This window comes from Pteronotus mesoamericanus, unplaced genomic scaffold (genome assembly GCF_021234165.1).
Source record: "Pteronotus mesoamericanus isolate MK-2021 breed Mesoamerican mustached bat unplaced genomic scaffold, CSHL_Meso_final contig_25, whole genome shotgun sequence".
NCBI lineage: Eukaryota > Metazoa > Chordata > Mammalia > Chiroptera > Mormoopidae > Pteronotus > Pteronotus mesoamericanus.
Genome location: NW_026555105.1, coordinates 28,104,818 through 28,129,143, shown reverse-complemented (window position 1 = coordinate 28,129,143; position 24,326 = coordinate 28,104,818). Strand labels below are relative to the sequence as shown.

General features: G+C 37.5%; 1 protein-coding gene across 8 annotated transcripts in view; it reads right to left on the bottom strand.

The window, feature by feature from the left end:
- Positions 1 to 24,326, bottom strand: part of PLCB4 (phospholipase C beta 4) — a 392,492-nt gene that overhangs the window by 73,666 nt on the left and 294,500 nt on the right. For all 8 annotated transcript variants that reach the window (XM_054574035.1, XM_054574037.1, XM_054574036.1 and 5 more), the window contains 9 exons: positions 23,248 to 23,348; positions 22,552 to 22,609; positions 15,782 to 15,890; positions 11,102 to 11,312; positions 10,026 to 10,119; positions 7,178 to 7,257; positions 6,493 to 6,577; positions 3,821 to 3,911; positions 2,576 to 2,671 (listed from right to left, as the gene is read on the bottom strand). In XM_054574035.1, the coding sequence (XP_054430010.1) occupies positions 2,576 to 2,671; positions 3,821 to 3,911; positions 6,493 to 6,577; positions 7,178 to 7,257; positions 10,026 to 10,119; positions 11,102 to 11,312; positions 15,782 to 15,890; positions 22,552 to 22,609; positions 23,248 to 23,348 (925 nt within the window). The remainder of the gene's footprint in view (positions 1 to 2,575; positions 2,672 to 3,820; positions 3,912 to 6,492; positions 6,578 to 7,177; positions 7,258 to 10,025; positions 10,120 to 11,101; positions 11,313 to 15,781; positions 15,891 to 22,551; positions 22,610 to 23,247; positions 23,349 to 24,326) is intronic.

Genomic DNA, 24,326 nt, shown 5'->3' with positions numbered 1-24,326 from the left:
CTTGGTTTCCTCTTGCCTGCTGTGTCAAAGTGTTTAAATTAGAGACTCCAGTCATTTATGTGTAGTAGGATCATACTGTGATGCCAGAGTAATTACAGCCAGCCGGTAGACGAGAACTACCTCTAAGTATTACTCAGGGAACCTAATAATCAAATATATAACTGGTAAAGCAGAAACTTCTATGCCCTTAAAGAGACATTCAAGTAGATCATTCTATCCTTTCAGCTAGTCTCCTACATCAATACTATCCCTCATGGTGATTTCTGTTAAAATTTAATCAAAATCTCAAGCATATTTTGAAATAATATGGGAGCCACTAGAGGCATATTTTTTTGCCTCTAAGAATAATTAACATATTCATAAAGTTGAAAAAGTACCCTTAAGGAGGATAAGTGGAATCACATTGGCCATTATTTTAGATTAATGTGTGTGTTCAGAAAATTTCACATCTTTGACTTCCATCAGTTATATTCTTTCTCCTTTAAAAAGGTTTTTTAACAACCATTTTGCATATTTGTGCTTTCTTCATATTCCTGTACATTAAAAGGGCAGTATTGTAAGGTACAAAAGGAGTTAAGGAAATTCTAGGATTAAATCTTAGCCCCAGTGCTTACTAGCTGTGGGATCATATACAAGATAAGTTACCTCTCAGTTTCAATTTCCTCATCTGAAAAAATAAGTGTAATAACAACTGTTTCATCAGGTTGAATACAGATCAGATGAGGCAGTGGTATAAACTGCTTGATCTACAGTTGGTATAACAATGGTAGCTTTTTTTTTTCTTGTTAACTTCTTTCATTATTCTTCAGTTTGTTTCACTGGATTTTAGCATCTAGTATTGCCTTCATGTTTTTGATAACAATCCATGAAGTGTTAAGAAATTGTTTTTACCTAAGATTTATCTTTTCAAATTTTAGAGGTATTTTATTGAACTTTTGAATATATTACTTTCAATATTTTACTCTTAAATCTTGTTTAGGTTCATTATTTGCAAAAAATATAAAATAATATAGTAGGCGTTGTGGCAGGCTGTTTTCCAAAGACAGACGTGATAACATCTGACTTCCCACCTGTTCTTCTACAATGTGATCTTGTCTCTCAGGTACCTCTCAGAACCTGGGAGGGTGCAAAGTCTGATTTGATGAATAACAGAGAGAGGGAGAGAGGAAGTGGTGATATCCCAGTTCCAGGTATAGCTCTTAAATAGTTTAGCAGCTTCTGCTTTCTGCTTTTTGGAACAAAACTTGGCCAACATACTGTGAGAAGCCTAAATCACTTGGAGAGTCCGCAAGGGGTGCCCTGGTCAGGGGGCCCCGCTGCAGAGACAACTGCCAGCCACATGAGTGAGCTCCCTTGGACAACTGGCCCAGCGGACCCTTCAGATGACTCCAGCCCCAGATATCATCTGCTGGCAACTGCATGAGAAACCAATCTCTGCCCAGATGATCCACAGAACTGGAGAAAATAATAGTGTTGTTTTAAGCCTCTAAATTGATTGTATAATATCAGATATCTTTCACCTTTTAGACCTCCCCTGCCATATAGAACACACGAAAGTAAGTAATTATGACTTTTCTCTGGGAATGGAGCTGAACCCACAGTTTGCACGTGAAACATAATCCACTGTTATAAAGTCTGTTCCATAGTTAGAATTCTTTAAGAGCTGTGAATAAGATTAGTTAACTATAACAGCTTTCAAGCTTTCACTTATAATGTCAAACTTTCCTAAAATCTACTCTTGTATTTCAGATGTTTATATAACAAATGAGGAGAGTTTCTACAAGTATTTCTAATTTTGCCCAATGCCACTTTATAAATTCAAGGCCCTGTTTAACCAACAAACATCAAGTGCAAGTCCAAATTATTTTGCCAATTCTCATACTACATAAGCAACAAATAACTTTCTATAAACATTCCAAACCTCTCAAAAGACCCATTTAAAATTAAAAAAAAAATTATGGTTGTGGTTATATGGCCAAAGCAAAACAGAAGCTAAAAGCAAATATGCAAGTATTTTAAACAAGGCTGCCTTTGTTTAAATTATCTACCTACATAAATCTAGTGAACTGGTTATTTGAATGAACTTAAACTTAAAATTTTACTACTGGCTTTGAGTTTTCAATTCATTTTGTGAGTGTATACAAATCAATCATTTACTTGAGGGTCTTTACTCACATTCCTTTTCTTTTAACTTGTCTTGCTACTATCATCATTAACAACACTAAAGTTCATGTTTTTGTTTATAGGAAGGGACTGCAAAATACTCTTTTTACTTCAAACCTATGCCTTCTATAGCAAGGTTTTTAAGGAGTCTCTGGATGTGAATTTCCGCTGAACAGCTGATTGCTCTGTAGGAAGATGACTAAGTCACTAAAATCTTGTGCCCAGGAAAACTGAAAGTAACACTATTTGGAAAAATACCAAAAATACCAAAAGATTAAGTTTGGTACATCAATATGCACGTGACTATCAAGAATGAAAATGTTACATTATATAAAAGGGTTCACTAAGACGATTTCTTTTTATTTTAAAAAGTATTTTTTGTGACATGTAAATAATTTTAAAAAAACCTTACCACTCTCTGTTTCCTCCTCATTATAATCCTCTAAGATGTTAACTGGAGCAGCGGATTCTCCAGCTTCCATCATGCTTTTCAAAGCTTCGAGCTGCTCTGGAAGGAGAAAGTGACACATGTTAATTCATTTGTAAAACCTGGGCTTTAAGATCCACACTAAGAAGGAAATAAAATAAAAAAGGAAATGTACTGTCTAGGCTCCTATGGGCCATGTTCCTAAGGCCACTGTCTCACCCAGTCCTGGTGGTTGACCTTAAGAAACATGCAATGATCACATTATCTACACAGGATGAAGAACTACTGAAACATGGGTGAATGCCCAAATTTCTGGTCAGAGGTTCCGGGGGGTGCTGAGTCATTGTGAAGTGACTCTATACACAATAGAGTTAAAGTTAGTATGTAGATTTACATCCTACTGAGTGTAATTATATTTAATTGGTTGAATTGAAAACAATTTTAAAAATTAGTACATTTAATACGATCCCAGTTTTGTTAAAATATATGTATATGTGTAAACATGCATGTATGTGTGTATCTATAGTACATGTATCTATGTATAATGTAATTTAGTGCTATTTTGTTAGTTTGTTATACTTTATTGTTGTCTTCATTTTCCAGTGGCATCATTGGAAAAGTAAACTATAATTAATATTAAAATTTTGAATTTGGAATATCTAGGAAAAAAACACAATGCAGTCATAGAATAGTTGATAGTACTAATTTGTTAAATAAGGTATTTGCTGAAAGAAAATATTTTCAAAGAAAATGTTGTAGGAAAACACAGGGGGAAATATCTAGATAAAATATCAGTAATTTCTCTTTCAATCTCTGTATGGACATACATATACTTTCACATTTATCTAGGATCCCTAGATATGTATGTACCACATGCAAATTGCAAGGGAAACTTTCAAGAGGAGTTTAGGGTATATAAAATGATAAAATGCTAGTTCCTTATATTTAGATGAACTCTAAAATGCCGCTTCCACTCTCTTCTTATTTCTCCTTGGGACCCCTCCAAATTATGTTTTATGAATATACTTTTCCCACTGTAGAAACAAACTTAGGCGGAAACGAAACTTAAAAGGAAACATGGCAACTTTGCTCTGAAAAGCATATGTAACATCACCACTATACCTCTTTCTCCCCCATATCAGTAGTGTTAAAATGTATTGCATTCTAGATAGCGGAAGTGTTGAAACATACAGTGTATGTATGTTTCCATCACAGATGTATTTGACTTACTTTGTTCAACCTCAGGTTTCAGTCGTTTATTTTTGATGAGTATTTTTCTTTTGAGGTCATTGGGGGATGGCAAGGGCCTGCCTGGTTCGAGCTGGAGAGAAACAGAAAAGGCTGAATTAATGACCGGTTGTGTTTCTCCAGACCTAGTCCCAGCCCAGAGTGGGCATGGAGTTATACCATCCATATCCACTAGATGGCAGTCAGCACAGTTTTATGATTTTCTTCTCCAAACCAATTAGCCCACTATATCTAAATTTGCCTCTGACTATTGTGGTAAACTTGACATCCACACAGCCTCTAGCATATGCAGAGCTGTTCCACCTTTTCCAGTGGAGCTGCATCCGACATGGGATGATGTTGGGGGAGGAGCTCCTGTCCAACCTCTGGCTTTGCCCCTTTTACATATCTGGCAAAGTACCAAGAATTACTGTGCCAGCTCAGGTCAGAGCTGGCTTTCCCAACCACAGGAGTTACCCCCTCTCCTCCCCCCACCCCCACCAAGTGTTGGACTGCACAGTAAGCCTGTATGCTTACTCTGCTCCAACTTCAACACTTGGGACTCTGGTTTTGTGGATTCAATAAGGGAAGCAAGAAGGGAGTGGTCTTAATCACTGAAATCTGGCCACTCCTATGGTTTAATTTGCTTAAATTTATCTCTGCAAAGGGAGTGCCCCTTTCTCCCATTACCTCTAATCCATAGAACTGTGCCATATCTAGCCATCCCCCCTTCCCCCATCCATCCAGCTACACACCCACCCACCCACCAGCCCATACACCCGTCCACGCTTACCCATCCACCCTTCCAGGCATCCATTCATTTTCAAAACTAACTTTCATACTACTTATAAATGCAAGGCACAATGCACTCTTCTATTGTCTCACATGAAACACTTTGCTGAAACTCTGCTTCCTTTGGGAAGCCTGTTGTAAACTGGTCTACTCCCCAGCAATCTCTCTTGAACCTGGACATCTCCAAGAAATATTCTACACATTATTGGTAACCTTCCTTTTTAGTTACGTTTTTACATTTGTATCGTGTGTACCTATCTCGCCCCCCACCCTCAACACACACACTGCATTCCATGATTGATAGCCCTTCAGTTTAGGGTGCAGGTCTTGTTCCTGTTTACATTACCTATGTTTCTCATAACACCTTTCATGTATGTGCATATCACTTCACAAAGAACACAGAGGTCTTTCCACAAAAGCTAGCACCTTAGCCCAGTGAAAAAGTACAACAAAATAAAATAAAAAAATAAATAAAATAAAATAAAACAGAGGGCCTAGGTGAAACAATGAGATAAAATATCAGGAATGTTTCTTAGTGGGTTCCCTTCAAATCAGTTTGGGACAAGGATTAAGACAAAGGTAGTTTATTTGGGAGGCTGGCTGCCCCAGGAAACTCCCAAAGGAGTAGGAAAATAATCAGAAGAAGACTGGCAGTCAATCAAAGGTATGTTATCAGGCAGGTTATCACTCTGAGCAGGTGGAGAAGCATCCTGTTAGGGAACCCTTGAGGATGGTGGGAAACGTGCTCAGAGTTACCCTTCCTGAAGAGTGAGGGAGCATGGGGTGGGGGTGTTAATTCTCTGGCACTTCTGGCCTGTCTTTCACCCATGGGCACAGCAGGCTCCAGTGACCAGAGCTCTCCTCTGGGGCAAGGGAGAGGGGAGAAAGCTGCAAGTGCTGGCAGTCAGCTGAAAGGCAGGCAAGTACACAAAGAAGTAAGTGACTTGTGGGCATGACAGGGTGCCTGCATCTATGGCTTCAGTAACCTTAAGAGAATCAGGGCGTGGGTGCAAAGATACAAATATCCTTGTCTCCCTCGATCGCTCCCGCTTTGTTTTTGGCTCCCATAGTTACTTTTGAGAAAGCTCATTGTTCAACCACTCAGTGTGTTCACAGGTAACATGAAACACCTTCCCTCACGTCAGTCAGTGTAAAATTCTACTGCCACCACATGCTATGATGTTTGGGCCCATTAGCTGCTTGTCAATAGTGGGGCAAAATTTTATTACTGTACTTTTATAGTTTAATCCTGTTAGCTGTCCTGCTACTCATAAGGTCTGTGACAGTGAGTCTTAATCACTTGGGGTTATGGGTCGTTGTAAAAATATCATGAACTCTCTGGAATGTTTTGTAAAAAAAATCGTGTGCAATTAAAAGGAGTTCACAGACCCTACAAAACCTAATGATGGCCCACAAGTTAATGATTCTTTGTTTGATGAAGGAATTAGTAGGTATAAAAATGAAACTCAAAAATCGTACATATAACATTGGCCAAGTATTTATTTTGGAGCCAAGAACTTCAGGCTCCTTTGACTTCAATTTGTGAACTTCCTGTAGCAACAGGCTCCGTGGGTACACATGTAACTAAAGCTGAGAATGCCTGCTGAGTTTAGACTCTTGGCCAGTGGGCACTTTATGAAATTTCAGGATAGGGATATCAGAAACCGAAAGATCCCAAGATCTGAATGAAATTGAATCAAATGTGTATTTTATGTCTCTCTCTGCACATCCTTTTGAAACAAGATGAAAGCTTTCTGTACCAACAAATTTAAATAAATATGAAGATCTTTAGCATTAGTCCCCCAGAACTACTTGACCCCTTAGAAATGAATTTGAAAACAAATCCATTCATGTTAGCAATGTGGTTAGCTAAAAATACATACTGGATGTGATTCAAGTGCTTGTTTCAACAGGAGATCCCCAAATAGATCTTCACAATATTTGGACATCTTGTACTGTTGATATTTGCTGGAAAGAAAGAACTGGCATTTGTAAATTCAAACATCCATTAACCATCTAAGAAGAAGCACTCATTCCTAGGCAATAAAAACCTCCCATTTTACAATATGCATGATTGTCCTCTTGATGTTAACGTAGGATGTATTGTTACATACCACAAACTTAAACCAGTGTCTTTTAAAAGAGTAGATTCTGCCCCCACACTAAGAGCTGGAAAACAGAATAAACAATGTCCTTCAAGTTTATGAAGTCTGATTTTAAATATATTGCCAAGTTTTCCAACTCAATGTAACTTTGGGCAAAGTGTCCTGATCTGCCCTTTTGTTTAGAGAAAGTATCTCTAAAACACATTAAGATGACTGAGTTTTTATTTTTTTTGGAGGTGTGGAGCAGTGGTGGATTGGTGAGTTTTTGTTTGTTTGTTTGTTTGTTTTTGCATAGGACTGATTATGTTTTGCATAAGACCGACTATGTTTTGCATAAGACCAACTATGTTTTGCATAATACCAAGCACACTATTTGGTTATTTAAAAAGATATAGAGCAGGTGTGGAAAAAGGGGATTAAGAAATAACAGTTAGGAGACTTGAAGTAGGGTGAATTATTATACCTGCAGTGATTTTCAAAGGAGAGAATTACAGGATATTCAGATGTGACAAATGCAGTTTCCTTGATGGCTTGAATAACATCCTTTAAAGACAAAAGAGTGTTAATGAGAATGAAGAGGAAAAAAATAAAAGGTTCCTGAAACCAATGAGAGACTACTAATTTGAGTTTTTTGGAAAGTCAGTTCTGGCAATTCAGATCTGGAGAACCCATTTACCTTGATACCTGTACAAGCTAAATTCTCTGCAGATAGACCTGGGCGCAGTTAATGGTTAATGATAATTTTTTTTTCCACAGCTATCTTTTACTTCTCCAAAATTATGGGGCGATTACCTGACAAGACGGTTCACCTAGATGTCAGGTTAGTTCCTTGCTAGTCAATAATTTGACTAGACAGATTCAGAATTCACTTTCTGGTGAGTAGGTGAGCTTTTGGCATGGTGATGTTCACAACAGACTGCTACTCCGCTCCTCGCACCTTGAGGAGAAACGTGTTGGTAATAACCTATGGACCTATGGACTGCTGGAAGCCTTCATTGACTTTTCTTTGCATCTGGGAATCAGTCTTCGGCTACATTTCACTACCTTGATGAAAACTCCTGTGAACTGATGTGACATTTACAATATCCCTTGTTTTGGTGAAGTTGGTGGGATGGACAGGGAAGAGGTTCTCCCTGGTTAAACAGCATGTGAGGTAAAACAGGGAGGTGCTCTGGAGGCCCCTCTCTGAACTCAGAGCTTGGTCACTTGAAACTACTTTTGAATGAGCTGAGCATGTCCCTACCATGATCTCTCATAACAGGCGGCTGGCCTCACTCTCCTCTTAGCTTTAGAAAGGATGGCTACAAACCAACACTTCCACAACCAGAGCAATGTATTTGGGGAAAAAATCCCCAGCTTTGTTCACCACAGGGCAAGTCCCATCATTCAGCTAACTGGGAAAATATTTAACAACAGTTATCTAGGCAAGTCCATTTGAAATGAAAATGCCCCAGGTTAAATAACCTTGGAGTATTTTACTGAGTGTTCTTATAGCTAAGGTGGTCCTTTAGTTATTCTCACTTAAAGATTCTTCCCAGGCAAATGTCTGTGACCTTGATTGTCCACTTGAGCTGACCAAAGAGTTATACCTTGAGGAAAATCTCGGCTCTTGTTTATAGGTTCTCCTTTGCTTACCTCCAAGCTGAGGGAGAAGGGCCTTCTTCTCAGCTAAACTCTTTACTAGGCTCCTTAATTCTTAAAGAGGACACCAACCCTTCCTGTCAGTTTGGCTGGCTGGGCAGAGCCACAGCTTCCCACTTGGATATGCTCTTGATACTTCTTAAGAAGCATAACATTGAATTCATTGCTGCTGAAAACTCCCATCTTGGCTAAGAGAAAGGCTATGTATGGAGTGCTATGGGTAGAGAATGCCTCTGGCGATTTGCTACATGCAGGCAGAACTGAGAGCCACTGCTCTAGGTGTTGTAACAATTATTCTGAGTTATGCCAGACTGACAGAGACCCATGTACCTGACATATTGGCCAACCACAGAATTTCATTTTTGACTTGTCTTTTGGCAGGATACCACTGTAACTTATGGGGAAATGTTCTAGGAAATCCACCTTCAAACAAGACATAGATGTCACCAAACGACCATTACCGAGATGCCTATTTGTAAAACTGCACGTTTCTCTCTCTGAAGATCCTCAAAGAAAAAAATCCTCCCTCAGGTGTCAGTACTGGGAATAACTGTGCTTCTCTGGACCAACTGCTCTGTCTGAATTTTTCAAATCCTGTGAATCATCATGTTTTGATCCTTGCACTGAAGTTTAGAAAGTTTGGAGCCCAATTTGTTGTATGGTTTGACAGTTTATAGAATTTCTTGATGAGAATTCACAAACTGATCTCACTCTCTTATTTTCTTACCCTTACAGGAACTATTAGTAATCTTTTGGGTTGGCCAAAAAGTCTGTTTAGTCTTTTTTGTAAAGTAGAAGATATATTTTTCATTTTCACCAATAATTTTATGGACCTGGATATTTTGAGTATGTTGCCTATGTCCCGCTATTGGCTTCTAGTAGGTAGAGGCCAGGGGTGCTGCTAAACACCTTCCAGTGCATAAGACAGCCCCAAAGCAAAGAATTATTTGGCCCAAATGTCTATAGTACCAAGAAACTTTGAAAACCACTTTTTGATATGTTTGCTCAGTCCCAGCACCTTCTCCATACATTGCACAAATCTTTCTTTGCATTTCAGTTGTGTTTTTACCTTCCTTGAAATATAAAGCATAGTATGCCAAAAATGTTGCATATTTTCTTCCGTCTTCAATATTAAAATGACTGCACAAAAGTTCACGAATTTTGATAAGATTTTTTTGAACACACACCAATATGACAGCTGCCACAGTACAATTTAACAAGATTGTTTCAAATGAAATTAAAGACAACTAAGCACTACTAGAGCTACTGTATGGAAAAAGCTAAATGAACTTTTTGGCCAACCCAATATTTCATTTTCTGTATTCTATTTATCTTTTTATGTCACTTTGAAGAACTTCAAGGATAATGCAAAATAAGTAAACAAAGAAAATAAAGAAAGAATAGATAAAATGAAAGACTACTTAAAGAAAGCAGAACCACGAAGGCTCAGCCGGAGAAACCTCATTTTACAGCACTGTCAGCATTGGAAAGCAGGGAAAGTAGCATAAAGGAGACACTAAGTGAGAAAACACTTTTCTTGTTTCTCCTAAAAATTGGAAGAAAGGAATATGACGGTAACATGCTCGAGAAAACAAACAATGTGTTTTCTCCATGCCAACTATTTCCACAAGAAATAGGAAAGGTTATGGCTATGGAATTTCAAAACTTACCTTAAAAAGGATATCTGTACACATTGCTTTTCCATGAGTTATTATCGGTTCTTGGTCTTCACCTTTTCCATCCCAGCAGTCAAGTTCGACACACCTAGGAACACAGTAGAACTACAATATTGGACTCTTCCAATAAAATAATGTGTGTAGAAATTAAAAGAAAAGACCCCAAAATAAGTAGTGTTCTTATAGAAGTAGAAAATGGAATGCATTTAGTGACATTATTTCACAGAGCATGCAGGTTAAAATTACATTATTCTCCCCTATCAGTTTGGTGTTATCAAAAAGGGACTCTCAGAGATTAAAAGACACTTTGAAGATACAAGAACCAGTGTAGTTCTGGAGGACATTCTAGTTGTAACAAAGCAACTATAAAAGAAAATTGGGAGGATTGAGGACACTTGAATATGGGCTACATTTTAGATGATGCTAAAGAATAATTTTAAAGTTTTTTTATGTGGGATGATGTTTCTCTGGCCATAAGAGAAAACAGACTTATTATTTCAGCAATTCATACTCAAGTATTCAGAGACAAATACTGATGTAGTTAATTTCTTTTAAAATATTTCCCATACTCAAAAAGATAGCAATTTAAGAAAATAAGATATAATTTACTGATAACCAAGAGAAGAATCATAATATAAATACATTTCTTATTTTTCACATTCAGCATTTTGTCATATTTTAAAGCTCAAATATTTGTCAATTTCTGTCAAAGAAAAATAATTTTCAGTAATTTTTATTCTTACAGAATAAAATTTTAGAACTTTTAACATTAAAGCTAAATTTGCAAGTGCCTGTGACCAATAGGAAAAAGCATGACTTCCTAAAATATACATTTATTTTTGGTAATTTTTAGAGGATATTTTAAATTCACTGTAGAAAATGTCCTTTGACCCACAGGAAGACTCTAGGCCTCTGTGGAACAGATACAGTCCTTCCTTTCTCAAGGTTAAATGACCACCATAATCCACTTAAGAAAAAACTAATGTTCGTTTCACTTTGAATACTATTGTGTTGTTTTAGAGAAAAGTAAAAGGAGGCCATATACATAACAGCTGACTTGAGTTTCTGACCTGCACCCAGCCAGGAGAACCTGTCTGTACATTTCTACTGAAGATTTCCCGCCAAACTGTCGGCCAGTGAGATAGGTGTTGTGGGAAGAACTGATGAAGTAGTGAGCCAGAGGGTGGTCCATTTCTTGGTAGAGTTCTAAACGATCTAGGAAGACGGGTGCATTTTCATCTGACATCAGATATCTGCAAAATCCATCACTTGATATAAGGCCTAGGGTAAAGAAGAATATCTTAGTAGACTTGTGGCTTTGTTAGATACATAGCTCATATCTTACTCATGGAAATTGAGGCAGCTTAAACGGGAGGAGTAAAAACTTATAGTCTCTTTCCCAAGAACCTTCATTATTCAGAATTTGAGCAAAATAACATAGTCGCACACAAAGAGGTAGCATCCTGCTTGCATGTCTGTGATGGCAGAGCATACAGTTCTCTGAGCTCAGAAGTGCAGCACCAGGAGCTGTGGTAACCAGAGGGGACAAGGGGACTTTGGTTTGGTTCTGCCCTAGCCACTCACTCCTTATGTTCCTGGGTCCCAGCTTCCTCTTCCGTCAAATGGGGGGAAGTATTGGCAACACCAGTTTCCCAGGACTGTCAGGAATGGTAAATGGGACTATAAACAAGGGGCACTCTTAAAAAACTGAAGTGGCCCTGGCCAGGTTGCTCACTTGGTTAGAACACTGTCTGATATGCCAAAGCTGCAGGTTCAAACCTCAGTCAGGGCACATATAAGAATAAATCACTGAATGCACCAATAAGTGGAAGAACAAATCGATGTCTCTCTCTGTCTCTGTCTCTGCCTCTCTCTCTTTTTCTGTCTCTGTCTCTCCTTTCCTCTCTCTCTCCAAAATAATTTTTTTTTTAAAAAAGGAATGCATTCAACTATAAGGCATTATTGTTCTCACCAGATTGGAAAAGAGGTTAGTGGATTCTCTGGATTTAAACAATTCAATTTTCCCATTTTATTTAAAAGGTAGGGTATAAGACTGGTGAAGAAAGTTTACAATTGTCATAGAAATGTGGCCTCAAAAACCACTGTTCCTTTCAATCACACCTTTCTGACATGGGGACAGGACCCATGGTAACTGCAGGAGAGGCGTTCAATGTTTCTGATATCCTATAAACCCATCCTATCAACCATTGACAACTTCAGCTTTTTTTTTAATTTAAGCTTTCACAAGTTATAAGCTGATTTCCAGCTTACAGGGAAGTACAGATGATAGCATAATACGTAGCCATCAACCTACACCACAGCTTTGTTAGATTGCAACATTTGGCCTTATTTGCTCTACATTTTTTAAAGGAATACATGATTATGGATGCCTCTGTGGTGCCCTTGTGCCCTAGCCTCAATTTCATTCAATTTCATCTTCTCACTCCAATGGAGACAACCACTACTTTAGTTTTTGTGTTTAACATTCCTCAAATGGTTTTGCAACTTTACTACATATGCATTTATCCAAACATTAGGTATTTTAAATATTTAAAAACTTACATAAAATATAATCCTAATCTTTGCATTTTCAACTTGCTGTTTCACTGTGTATTCACTGTATATTTTCCTGGGACTTGTCAAGTTAATATAAGTAGCTCTTAATCATTTATTTTTTACTAAATAATGAATAGTATGTACAATAGAATGTATAGTAGCCCAAATATAAATATACTACAATTTATTGTCCATTATCTGTAGATGAATATTTAGGTCATTTCTAATTATAATTAAAAACACTGCAATAAAATTATGGGCCTCTGTCCCCTGGGCACATAGATTTAGTCTAAGAGCATGTACTTTTCAATACACTGGGATAGATGCAGTGATAGAAGGATAAGCCCTGTCTTTGTGAAACTCATGTAAGATGGGCAAGAGAATAAATAAATTAATAAGTATAATATAATGTCAAGAAAGTGCTAGAAGGAAATAAAAAGCAAGGAATGAAAGTGATCAAGAATGATCAAGGTACTGTGTTAGATACATGGCCAAAAAAAAAATGTTTTGAGGAGGTCACATTTATATGTGGGGAGCAATTCACATGCACACCTGGGAGAATCCCATCGCAGGCAGAAAAGTGAGCAAGCGCAAAGGCTTCTGTAGGAGTGTATGACAAAGGGAAAAGTTGATGGAAATGAGGTTGGAGAGGCAGCCAAAGGCTATATCGCTTGGACTTTAGTCTTCTCTTAGTGCTTTGGATTTTATTCTAAGTGTGCTGAAAAGCCTTTGGAGGGTTTTGAAGGATTGAATAACATAACCAGATTTGGTTTTGAAAGGTCTACTTTGGCCACTGTGTGGAATAATTGTAGGGCATTTGAGTAGAAAGGAGAATAGTTAGAAGTCAATTGGCATTGTCCAGGGAGAGATGATGTAGGCTCAGCAAGTGTGGTGAAAGTGGAGATCATGAGAAATGATTTATTTGGAATTTATTTTGTGTGCAGGTGTTGCAGATTTTGCTGATGAATTAGAGGTGATATGAAAGAACAAAACAAGTTGAGGATGATTCCAGGGGTTCTGGCTTCGAGAGCTGGGCAAATTAACAGTACAAATTTGTCAATTGGGAAAGGAACAGGTCTGTGGGTGAGAAGAACCAAAACATAATGGATATATACATTTGAGATGCCCACTCAACGTTCACATGGAGACACAATGTCTATCACACTACTACATGTCGGCAGAGGTTAGGAGTGGAGAGTTTCATTAGAAAGTCTTGTGTGCATAGAAGAAACTTAAAGCCATTGGACTGGATGAGCTCCTATAAGGTGTGAGTATAAATGGAGCAGAGACCAGAGGACTGAACTTGGGCCACTCTGACATCAGAGTGGGAGATCTCAGAGAAATTCTCTAGGGTACATATCATACGTGGAAAGAGAAAGACTGAGTTGTAGGAGAGGTGTATTTTCCAATATGCTATTGCCAAAATATTCATCAAGATGGTTGTACCAATTTATGCCCCCACCAGAAATTTATATGAATGCCTTTTGCACCACATTCTCACCCATACTTGATAATGACAAACTTTAAAATATTCATCATCAGTGAAATGGTGAAACTGTGCTTTTCAGATGTACTAATAATAATCTTTAGATGTTTAGGATCTGAAAGAGCTTTACAAATAATCAACAATATACCTTCATCATAACATCTATCACACTGCCAAGGAGCTGCTAGGTCTCTCTTCTTCAACAGACCACAACTGCATTATTCAGTATTTTTTAAAATTATTATTTATTGATTTGAAAGAGAGAAATATAGATTTGTTGTTCTTATTTATGCATTCATTTGTTGATTCTTGCATATTCTCTGACCAGGGATTGAACCTGCAACCTTAGCATATGGGGACAATGCTTTAACCAACTGAGCTACCTGGCAGGGCCGTATTCAGTTTTGAATCTCCAGCATCCAGCACAGTGCTTGGTACACCACAGTGAATCCTTTACAAACTAAGAAACGAAGGTAGGGAGGGAAAAACTACTTGAATGACTACTATGAACCCCACCATCTTATAAGCAGGGAAACTGAGGTCCAAGAATATAGTTCCAGTGACACGGTAGCAACAAGAAATCAAATATTGTAAAGTGCTCGATTTCCTGTTGAGCCACTCTCCCTTTCAGTTTAATGACATGCAATGTAGAGTAAATCACGATGCTCAGAATTTTGATAAGAGAGGTAAGTAATGAAGAGGAAAATATGTGTTTGAGGCTGTAGCAGAGAGTGTAAGTATAGGACTAAAAACAAGGGAAAACTCTATTGGACTTAGAAAAATCCCGGAATGAGGTCACGCATCATTGTGAGCCAGGAATGTGTACACAGGTTATATGTGGGTCCAGAGAATGTATAAATATTTCAGCCACATTCACTGAGATGCAAAATAAAAAGAACCTCTATTCTAAAGAGAAGGAAACTGCAGCTGTGATACTCATGGGCATGTGGGACAGACAGAATTCTAACGTAGATCTCCATTCTTTTTCCACTGAGACAAGGCCAGAGGCACCCACTCAGGTATCTTAAGGCATTCACTGTCCAGTTACATTAGCACCATCCTTCCCATCATTTGCAGGTGTTCCTCACTGGGGATTGATCTTAAATTGTCTCTCCAGGCCTTTCCTTTGTCAAATATCGGCATGGACCACACATTGCTTCCAAAGTTTTATTGAAAGGGGAAAAGGTTTAAAAACCTCATCAACTTGCTAAATTGATTCCTGACTATTTAGTTTCATATCAGTTGCATTTATCTTCCATTCCAGAGGTGCAATGATGAGCGAGAAGGCTCATCATATAAGGTATGAAATGTATTAGGCTTGGCCAAACAAAAGAAAAAAAAAAGGTATACATATTTATAGGAAATGGGATACATTTCAAAGATTGCAAAAAGAGATTGTATTTGGCATTTTTACATGTCAAGCATTATGCAATATAAGCATTATATAAGAAAGTACATGGGGTAATATCACTATAATGTGATTAATAATACAATAATTTAACCTTTTACTTCAGGCAGCATGGAGAAATTTTGATGTAAGGTAAAATTTATACCAACTTAGAGCAAAAGAAAAAAAATTATTCAGTCACCAATCCTTGGCTCTAGAGAGTTCCAAGGCATTTAAAGATACTTTTAACTAAAAACCCAAGAACTTAAAAAGTTGCATACATTCTTTTTTTAATAAGAATTTTTTTTCTACTTTTATTACCTTTTTTCTTCAAGTCCTCATCAGGCTCATACATCTCAATGATCTGCATTGCTCTTTTAGCATCATAAAATGGGAATAAAATTTCATTCAGTCGAGGATCTCGTTGGTGCTATGATGAGAAAATAACTCCATTTAGGTTGACATTTCTTGCCTTTATGATGCTACACACTACTCAGCTTTGTAATCTCTAAAACAAGATATATCCATAATATCACATTTATCATTACAAAGATAGGATTTCACTGTCTTCTTGTCTTTCTCCCTAAAATACACTTCAAAAAACTCCAAATCTGGAAGTACTAGGTTGCTTCCCTTCACTGAGCTAAAGAGGGAGACTATAGAACATACTTCGTTTTTCCTTCAAAAATTGAAGGCTATGTAATATGGTGTGTATGTCAACTGTATTGTTTTCTTATTGCCCTACTACAGGTAAGACATTTGGCATGAATGTCTATAAAAAAGTGAGGTAAAAAAATCTTTTAAAGAAAAAGCAAAATGAAAGCAAAAATAAAAAATCCCCAAATAGTTCAAATATACTACTTTAAGTGCCAAAGCAAAAACAAAAATAAAATACCCTAACACAGGCCAACATCATTTCATGTCCATTATATCTTTCTATGTCAATGAAAGATTTCTTGGGCACTCTATAAACTTTGTTTTCTGGAGTAACTATCAAAATGAACCAATTTTAATAATGTTGAAAATTAATCAGCATAAGGATATTTTCAAGCTATAAACAACATGAAAATCTGTGTATAAATATCACTAGTTCAGAAAGTCTAGGAAATCTAAATCAGTTTGCCCTGAGGAAATTCTCTGGGCAGACAGTGCACAAATGACTGAGGTACTTAGAAGGATGGTGATGTCATGCTTTTTAAATCAGCACTTAGATCCCCATGGTACTAATGAGGCATCAGAAGTAATGATGTTCCTGCAGTCTGTCATTCTAACTTCACAGCAATGATGAATCAAGTTTAAATTACTGACTCAGCTACCATCCTCTGTGTCTATCTGTCTGTCTATACCTGGAGGCAGTGAGTCCATTAACTTTCTTTTCTGTTTACTATGGATTAGGACTGAACACTGCAATTCTGGCCATTCATCAAATAAACAAATAAAGCAAACTTCAATGGAACAATGGCAGATAAGCAGTTGTGAGCGAAACCTGGTCAGTAGGTAGGACTTTGGCAACAACTCTTTACCCAAATATATGCACAGACTTTGGAAACACACTACTGAAAATGTATTTAAGAAAACAATTGTTAAAAGTTCATAGGGATTTCCCTTCCTCATTTATTTTGAAATGTTAATCTGAGAAGTGGGTTCCACAGAATGAATGCCTTTGGCCAATAGCACATTTGATGTAATTTCCTAAAACATCTGTGGCCTAGCCTGTTCTGGCCCTCCCACCTCCCCACCAAGTTGAGTGTTCACTCAAAAGACATCAATATTGTTTTTTGTCAGTTTATCCCAATGAAGCATGCTTCTGCTGTCATCTAAGAAATTTCATGGCTCACAACAGCTCACATCCATGCATGTGCTAGGGCAGAAACTGCTGTACTAATAACAGGCCTGGAGACCATAAAGAACACAATCTATGGGGTATGCAGAGAAATCGCGAAGTGAACCGTGGAAAGCCAGGCAAGTGAAGGCATGCGACACCTGGCTGAGGAAACGATGCCGCCATGCAGCTCTGAGCTCGCTATTCCAGGAAATGACAAGCACCGCCCCTGTGGTGAGAGCACATTGTTTTAAAAACTCTTTAGAAGCACATTCCTTCCCTACAAATAAAAGCATGGGAGAAGATGGATGCAGGATAAAAGCTCCTTTTTAGACCCCACTGAAGTTATGAGCAAAGTTGGGCCCTATATTTCTCTTCCTTACTAAAATTAAGTGTTTTGATTTAATGATATGCTCAGTGAGTAAATATTCTGGACTCATGGAGATGATGAGACAAATCCATATGAGTTAAAAAGTGAGAGAAAGAAGAGATTCAGCTAAAGGGGGGAGAAGAGACCAAGTTAGGGGAAGGAGGAGAGAGAATCCAGACATTCTTATGTGCTTTTTACATAAACATAGCATGCGATCTGTGAATGGCCACAATGGCACCACCATGACCTGGGAGCTTGTTAGAAATACTAATTCTCGGGCCCCACCCCAGTCCGACCAAATCTGATTCTCTGGGGTGGAACCCATGAATCTGCTTTTTTAAAACACGCCTTCCAAGTGATTCTGATTTAATGAACAAGTGGCTCCAATTTAAGAAGTACTGTTCTAACATGTAAAGGTATGTCTTTGAACATATTTGAATATCATTAGAATTACCTAAGTCCTACAAAGATAGAAGAATGCTAAATGTTTGAGATGTCCTTCCAATTAAACACTATTAAAATTTTATCCCATAGCATGATATTCACTAGAACATCCTGCCTATTAAGAGCAACAGCCAGGAAAACCAAGTCCTAAGATGCATGTTTCATAATCCCTATTCGACATTCATAGCAAATAAGCATTAAGAACAGACACTATAAACTGCATGCGTTTTTGCATCTGCTCTGCCAGACAACATGTTTAATCTTTGGTTTTCCCTAACATTTTCATGTTTCAAAAAGGAAGTGTGGTGCAATCTGGATAATCCAAAGGCAAGAAAACAAATGCTAAGATTTGCATTAGAGTCACAAAACTATAATTTTTAGATGAAAAACAAGGAGGAGAGAGGTCATTTCTGGTAATCTCAGAGTAATAGATGAGGAAGAGTCCCACACGGACACAAGCAAGGCGAGACAAGTGCTTCATAGCTCTGAGGGACGGATCACTGGTTTTCAGTTGGGGCTCAGGGAAGCAGTATACCCAGGATATTCACCCCATCATGTCCAGAGCTTTGTAAAATGACATTCTAAACAGCTTCCATAAAATAAGTCACAGAACAGTGCTCAAGTGAATGAGGAATTAATGGACAAGGCTCTATTATTATGTCTTTACTCTTCTTACTGCGAAAAGGCATCAACGGGCTTTGATGCAAGCAGCACTGGGAGAGTGAGATGTTGGCATAAATAATGTGCAAACGAACTATAAAGAAAATGAAGAACGAATTGGCAAGGGGAGGCTTACTCATAAGACTAAATAATCCCTTCTCTTCTTGCCTATGCAATAAAGGATAAACATATTGTAAATAATAAGAGATCTTGGGTCCTTTGTTACATTCTTTCAACAGAAAAATAAATTTAAAAAAATGTAAAGAATCAGGTTTAGCCCTAATATGACTATATATGTAATGCAAGGGGAAAATTACCAGCAACAAAAAAACAAAGCTAATAAGGAATTATTTTCCTTATTAGCTTTATTATGGAGGTCTAAGATCTTTATCTTCTCTTTCTTACTCTGATCTTTCTCTCCCGCTCTCCATGCACTTCTCAGTTCTGCAGGCCCTTAGTTATTATCACGTTTGTAAGAAGTCAAATAAAGGATGAAGGTAAAGCTAAAATCAATTTAGCTTCTCATTAGGAACAGGGAAAGAGAGCTGAAACTAATGGAAGCCCGGAGATTTTAATTAGTACTGCCACATCCAGAGAGCCGAGTTGACAGCAGTGCCCGATGATGTGGCAGCTCATACTAAGTGCCACTCCCGGCTCTCCTAGGTGACAGTTTGCTCTTTTCATAATGTAGGTAAGGGAAGTTTCTCTCAGTCTACAGGAAGGGAACAAGAAAAATAGCTGTGGCCAAATTTTAGATCTGAGGGGTGTCTTAGATCTAAGTGGTGAATAACAGAAGGTATATGCTGCTCTCACATTCTTCCCATTCACACCAGGCATCCCAAGGAGGGACCCAGATAATTCACCAAGACAGCGCTTCACACGATTTGCCTGCAGGCAAATCACCTGGGGATCTTGTTAAATGCAGGACTGGGTGGGACCTGAGATTCTGCATTTCTACAAACTCTCAGAGGATGTCACTGCCGCATCCAAGGACCACACTTTGGAGATCAGTGAACAAAGGGATACTGAGAAGCAGATGAGGAGCAGGTCTAAAACTATCTGGAGAAGCTAGTAAATGTCAATGATATGGATAGATAAGAGGGAGTACAAACCCCTCCACAGAAGCCAAGGCAGTCAATGGCCGATGTCTATCCTCCTCTCCTTGCAGTTTCCTGGAGATATATATTTATACACTGAAGAGAAAATTTCATATAAAGAATAAACAGATTTACAAGCTGGAAGATGGTGAGAGTCAGGGTGGCTTCTCTAATACAATGGAACTTCCCCCCTATTCTAATTGGTTAATGGCGGTGTACACGTGTCTATTGCTTTTTGCTTTCTTGATCATGTCTCTGGTTACCTTTCTAAACTCTTATCTATTCAAAGAGTTTTTCAGTTGATAGTTTTTAACTCTTCCATCAACCATCATCTGCAAATAATGAGAGTAGGGCCTTGTCCTTTTATGTTCATGGGACTCATTTATTTTCCTTGTCTTATTGCATAATCCAGGGATAAAGCATATGAAAATGTTTGAGCCTAAACTTCTGGACTCATAGACCCTTACATTCCAATGCCTGCTCCCTTCTGGAGTGAACCCTGTCTCCTTTCATTATGGGTTTTGAAGGCAGTCTGCCTAAAGAATGCTTTTGATTTTGGAAAGATGAGAGGGGTATCAGTAGGACACAAAAGAGTGGGTGCCTTCAAGGAGACATCCAGATTTTTGTCTAGTTCTTCCAGTTGAGTTCATTAGGATAAAAGAGATTCAGGGTGGATATTTTGGTTAAAAATAAAGGCTGTACACTTTCTTGGACTGTCTTATAGTCTCTATGACCTGAAGAAATCAATATAAAATCATACTTGATTCCATCAGTCCCACCCCCAAATTAAAGGTGTTTCCTTACTGTTAATGAGAAACCAAACAGAAGGAAACATAAATGACAAATGAGAGCTACTAGCTACTCTAATAGTAATGGATACAAGACTATCAAATAAGGATTTAAGAAAGAATTTGGATGGCAAAGCAAGAAAGTATGGGTGATTATATCTTTTAAAAATTAAATGGTATGTACTTAGACTTACAAGAATGACAAGAGTGATTACTGGGTCGGCCTATAAAAACAATCCATAAAAGGAAAGTCATAAATTAGAACCAATGAATGCAGACTTGAGAAATTGTTCCTTTATTTGCATAGTGAAATGCAAACTTTAATAGATGGCTGGGTGCTAGCTTCACCCCAGTGCCCACCAGATGCCTTTTGTTAGGAAGTGCTAGGTTGATGATGTGGTAGATTTTCTCTTCTCCATTAAAATGTCTTCCATCTTTAGTAGAAAGCAAGCTTCCTGCCCATCTCACCAAAACTTAAGATGATCAAACACCCAAAGTGCATGAAGAAGCTGAGAGAAATAGAAAAATAATTTTTTTAAAGCAGAGGATGGAGAAGGGGTTAAGGAAAGAAAGGAAGGCAATTTAACTTCTGAGCAATGGCATCATAAGAATGTGGATAATATCTGGGTAAAGATTATGAACACAGTAGTCACATGACCAAAAACTAGTGGAGTGCAAAAACTTAAAACTGTTTTCAAGTAAAATAAATATTGTATTGTGCTGAAAGGCTTACTTAAAAGTGGAGGCATCTGTGCTGATGCCTTCTCTTTCCTGCATCACTGCTTTTAGGCTCTGGTAACTGTAGCTTCTAACTTGCAACCCTACAAGTTTGAAGTCCTGAGCCCTGGCAGGGAAAGAAAAGCAAAGCCCTTTCGCAAAGATGTGATTTGTCTCGACCAATTGGCACATCAATCTGCCTCTTGGTTTTTTGCTTTTTTTTTTTTTTTTGAGGCAATATCTCATGTCTGGCAAGATATTTTTCTAACATTTTCTCTTTATATGGTATAATGATTAACATAAATTGTTTTGAAACACAAATATATTGTCCATTCCTCACTTAAACTCTGTGTTGGGGAAAAAACTGAATTTTCCTTTTTGGATTTAGCAAGAGTTTCAGTGGGTTTCCTTGAAAACACTTTTATTTGTATGTGTAAAGAAAAAAGAAGTTAATCTGAACTGGAATAAAAGTTGCAACCTTTACTTGTTCTAAAATATTTTTTTATTCTGCTTAAGCAAATTCCATCAACCAGTTTGGGTTGTTAAGTGAATCATGTTCTAAAATTAGCTTTTAGAATGTTGTAAAAATAAAAAGCAAAAATTTAACCTGTGATCAAATTGACCTAATATGTACTACATTTTCACCCAGGAAATACAGTTGTGCTTGTTGTCAAAATATTCTATTTAAACCTACATATTTTTCTTACATGCAATCCATTAACAGACAAAAATAAAGCTTTCCAGTCCATGCAAAGATACGAGAAAAAGTTAGCAATGGAAAACCCAAATATATAGTGTGGCAAATTCAATCCATTCTCTTTCTGATTAATGAGACCAATAGAAAAAAAAACAAAAACAAAAACATAAGTACCTTAAATACCATCTTGCAAAAACACAGACACATTTAATTAAATAAACATATTATAAAAAATCCACACGCACACACAGAACCAGAGCTACACATCACAGCAAGAAACCAACAAAAAAAGCAGTGTGCAAAGCCAATGCGTAGGAAGTGCACAAACACAAAAGGGCAGCAGCTGATTTTTGCACCTGGTAAAAGCCATATGGAAAGATCAGCAGGTCAAAAGCAAAGGGAATGAGGGTGTATGATGCGGGCATGCAATGAGGACACCAGAGGAGGCAAGCCACTGCACACAGACTATATGGAGTTAATGTATGAAAAAGCTTACTTCATTTAGAAAGCTCACTAATTGGTCTACCGTTAAATAATCAGTTTTGTCTCCATTGCTGAAAAGAAATTTATTAGAAAAAGTAAGTTTTTGTATTTGATGCTACAGTAGGTACGATTTACATGTTGACATTTGTTGATGATAATTCTAAACTTATTTTCTAACCCTGAAGTAATGGTTCGTTCTTAAAATGGCCAGAGACTGTAAGGAAAAAAAAACCAAAAACCCAACAACAACAAAACATTCCCACTAGCTCATAGAAAATGCCTGCAATTCTTCTTTAGCATTATCAAAAGACATTATTTAAAAAACAACATGTAAGTCATCCACTTGAGATAACTGGAATGAATGAACTTTTCAATAACAGTAACATTCCAAATCGAATCTAGTTAGTTCACATAATGAGTTAATACCTAAAGGAGCAGGTTAAAATTGTAGGTAGTTAGTAAAGCCAATGCAAAGGGAAAAAAAAAGTTCCAGGTGCTGCCACTAACTGATGTAAAAGCTTCTCAGAAAAAAAAAAATAATTCAGTGAACTTTTACACAGATAATCTAAGGGGTGAAAATGTAACCCTGGCTAGATATTCCTAGATACCATCAACGTACTTTAATAAAATATTATGACAATCAAAGTTTTAAAAATCTAAAAGGACAAGGATAACATTGAGAGGACACTTTCTCCTAAGTGGAACTTACATTTTTTTAAAAAGATCCTCTATATCTGTCCGAGGACAAATCTTTTGTGTCAGTTCATAGAACTTTTCAAAAGTAAATGCTGCAGGCTCAATTTCATCATTCTGTAAAAAATAAAAGTGTGTCATGAATCATGGAGCACATTTTCTCTTTGGAGATAAAGAACCTATAGGATCATGAAACAAAGAATTGACCACTGGGGCTCCCAGGCGCCCCTCATCTCTGATTCCTGCTGACAGAGGCTGAGGGCCACCTCCTAGTGGGCCAGGCCATCCTTAGAACTTGGCAGGTGGAAGTGCACGTTTCTGGTTTCCACGCAGCCGGTCAGTGGTTTTTGTGCTCAAACCTGGGCTCCAGCTGGGCCTGCTCTAGAGCACACTCCACAGAGAAAATATAAAGAAACATTTCCTCTTCTCTCCTTGAGGGAGAAAAACAAGTGCCTGCCTAAAGGATGCTGAATAAATCAAGCCCAAAGTTTACATGCCTCAGTTGTGAGTTTTCACAAGACCACATAAACAGGCTGAGGACAACCCTCTAAGATTTTACTTTTCATGCTGAAATTTATATTTCAAAGATGACTTGTTAAAGCAGTAACAGGCTTAAATCTTTCTTTCAGTCAATAAATTAATTTTGGTTATTTTAAATCTGAAGGGCCATGAACACAAATGGTTTGTGTGGGAAGAGGTACTTCATAAAATACCACCCTGCCAGCTCGAAGAACTGAATTTATTGGTCAATTATTCGCACTGACATTGTGCTTGGTTGAGGCAATGCCGATGGCCTTCTCTAAAATACGCTTTACGTAAACTGTGAAAGAGCCATTTCCTTTCCTTAATAAAGTTGACAAAAACATTTTGAAGTACACTATCTGAATTTGAAAACATTGAGGTTAAAATGCCCAGAAAACTAAAGGAAGGAAGGAAGGAAAATGAAAAGTGACTGTACTATATGTGACTGAATCTAATTCTCAATCTAATTGAGTTTGGTTTAATATATGTAACCTGGCTGATTACATATGAGAACATAAATAAGTAAAATAGTTTTAGAAACACATTATTAGATAAATGAATACATTATGGTAA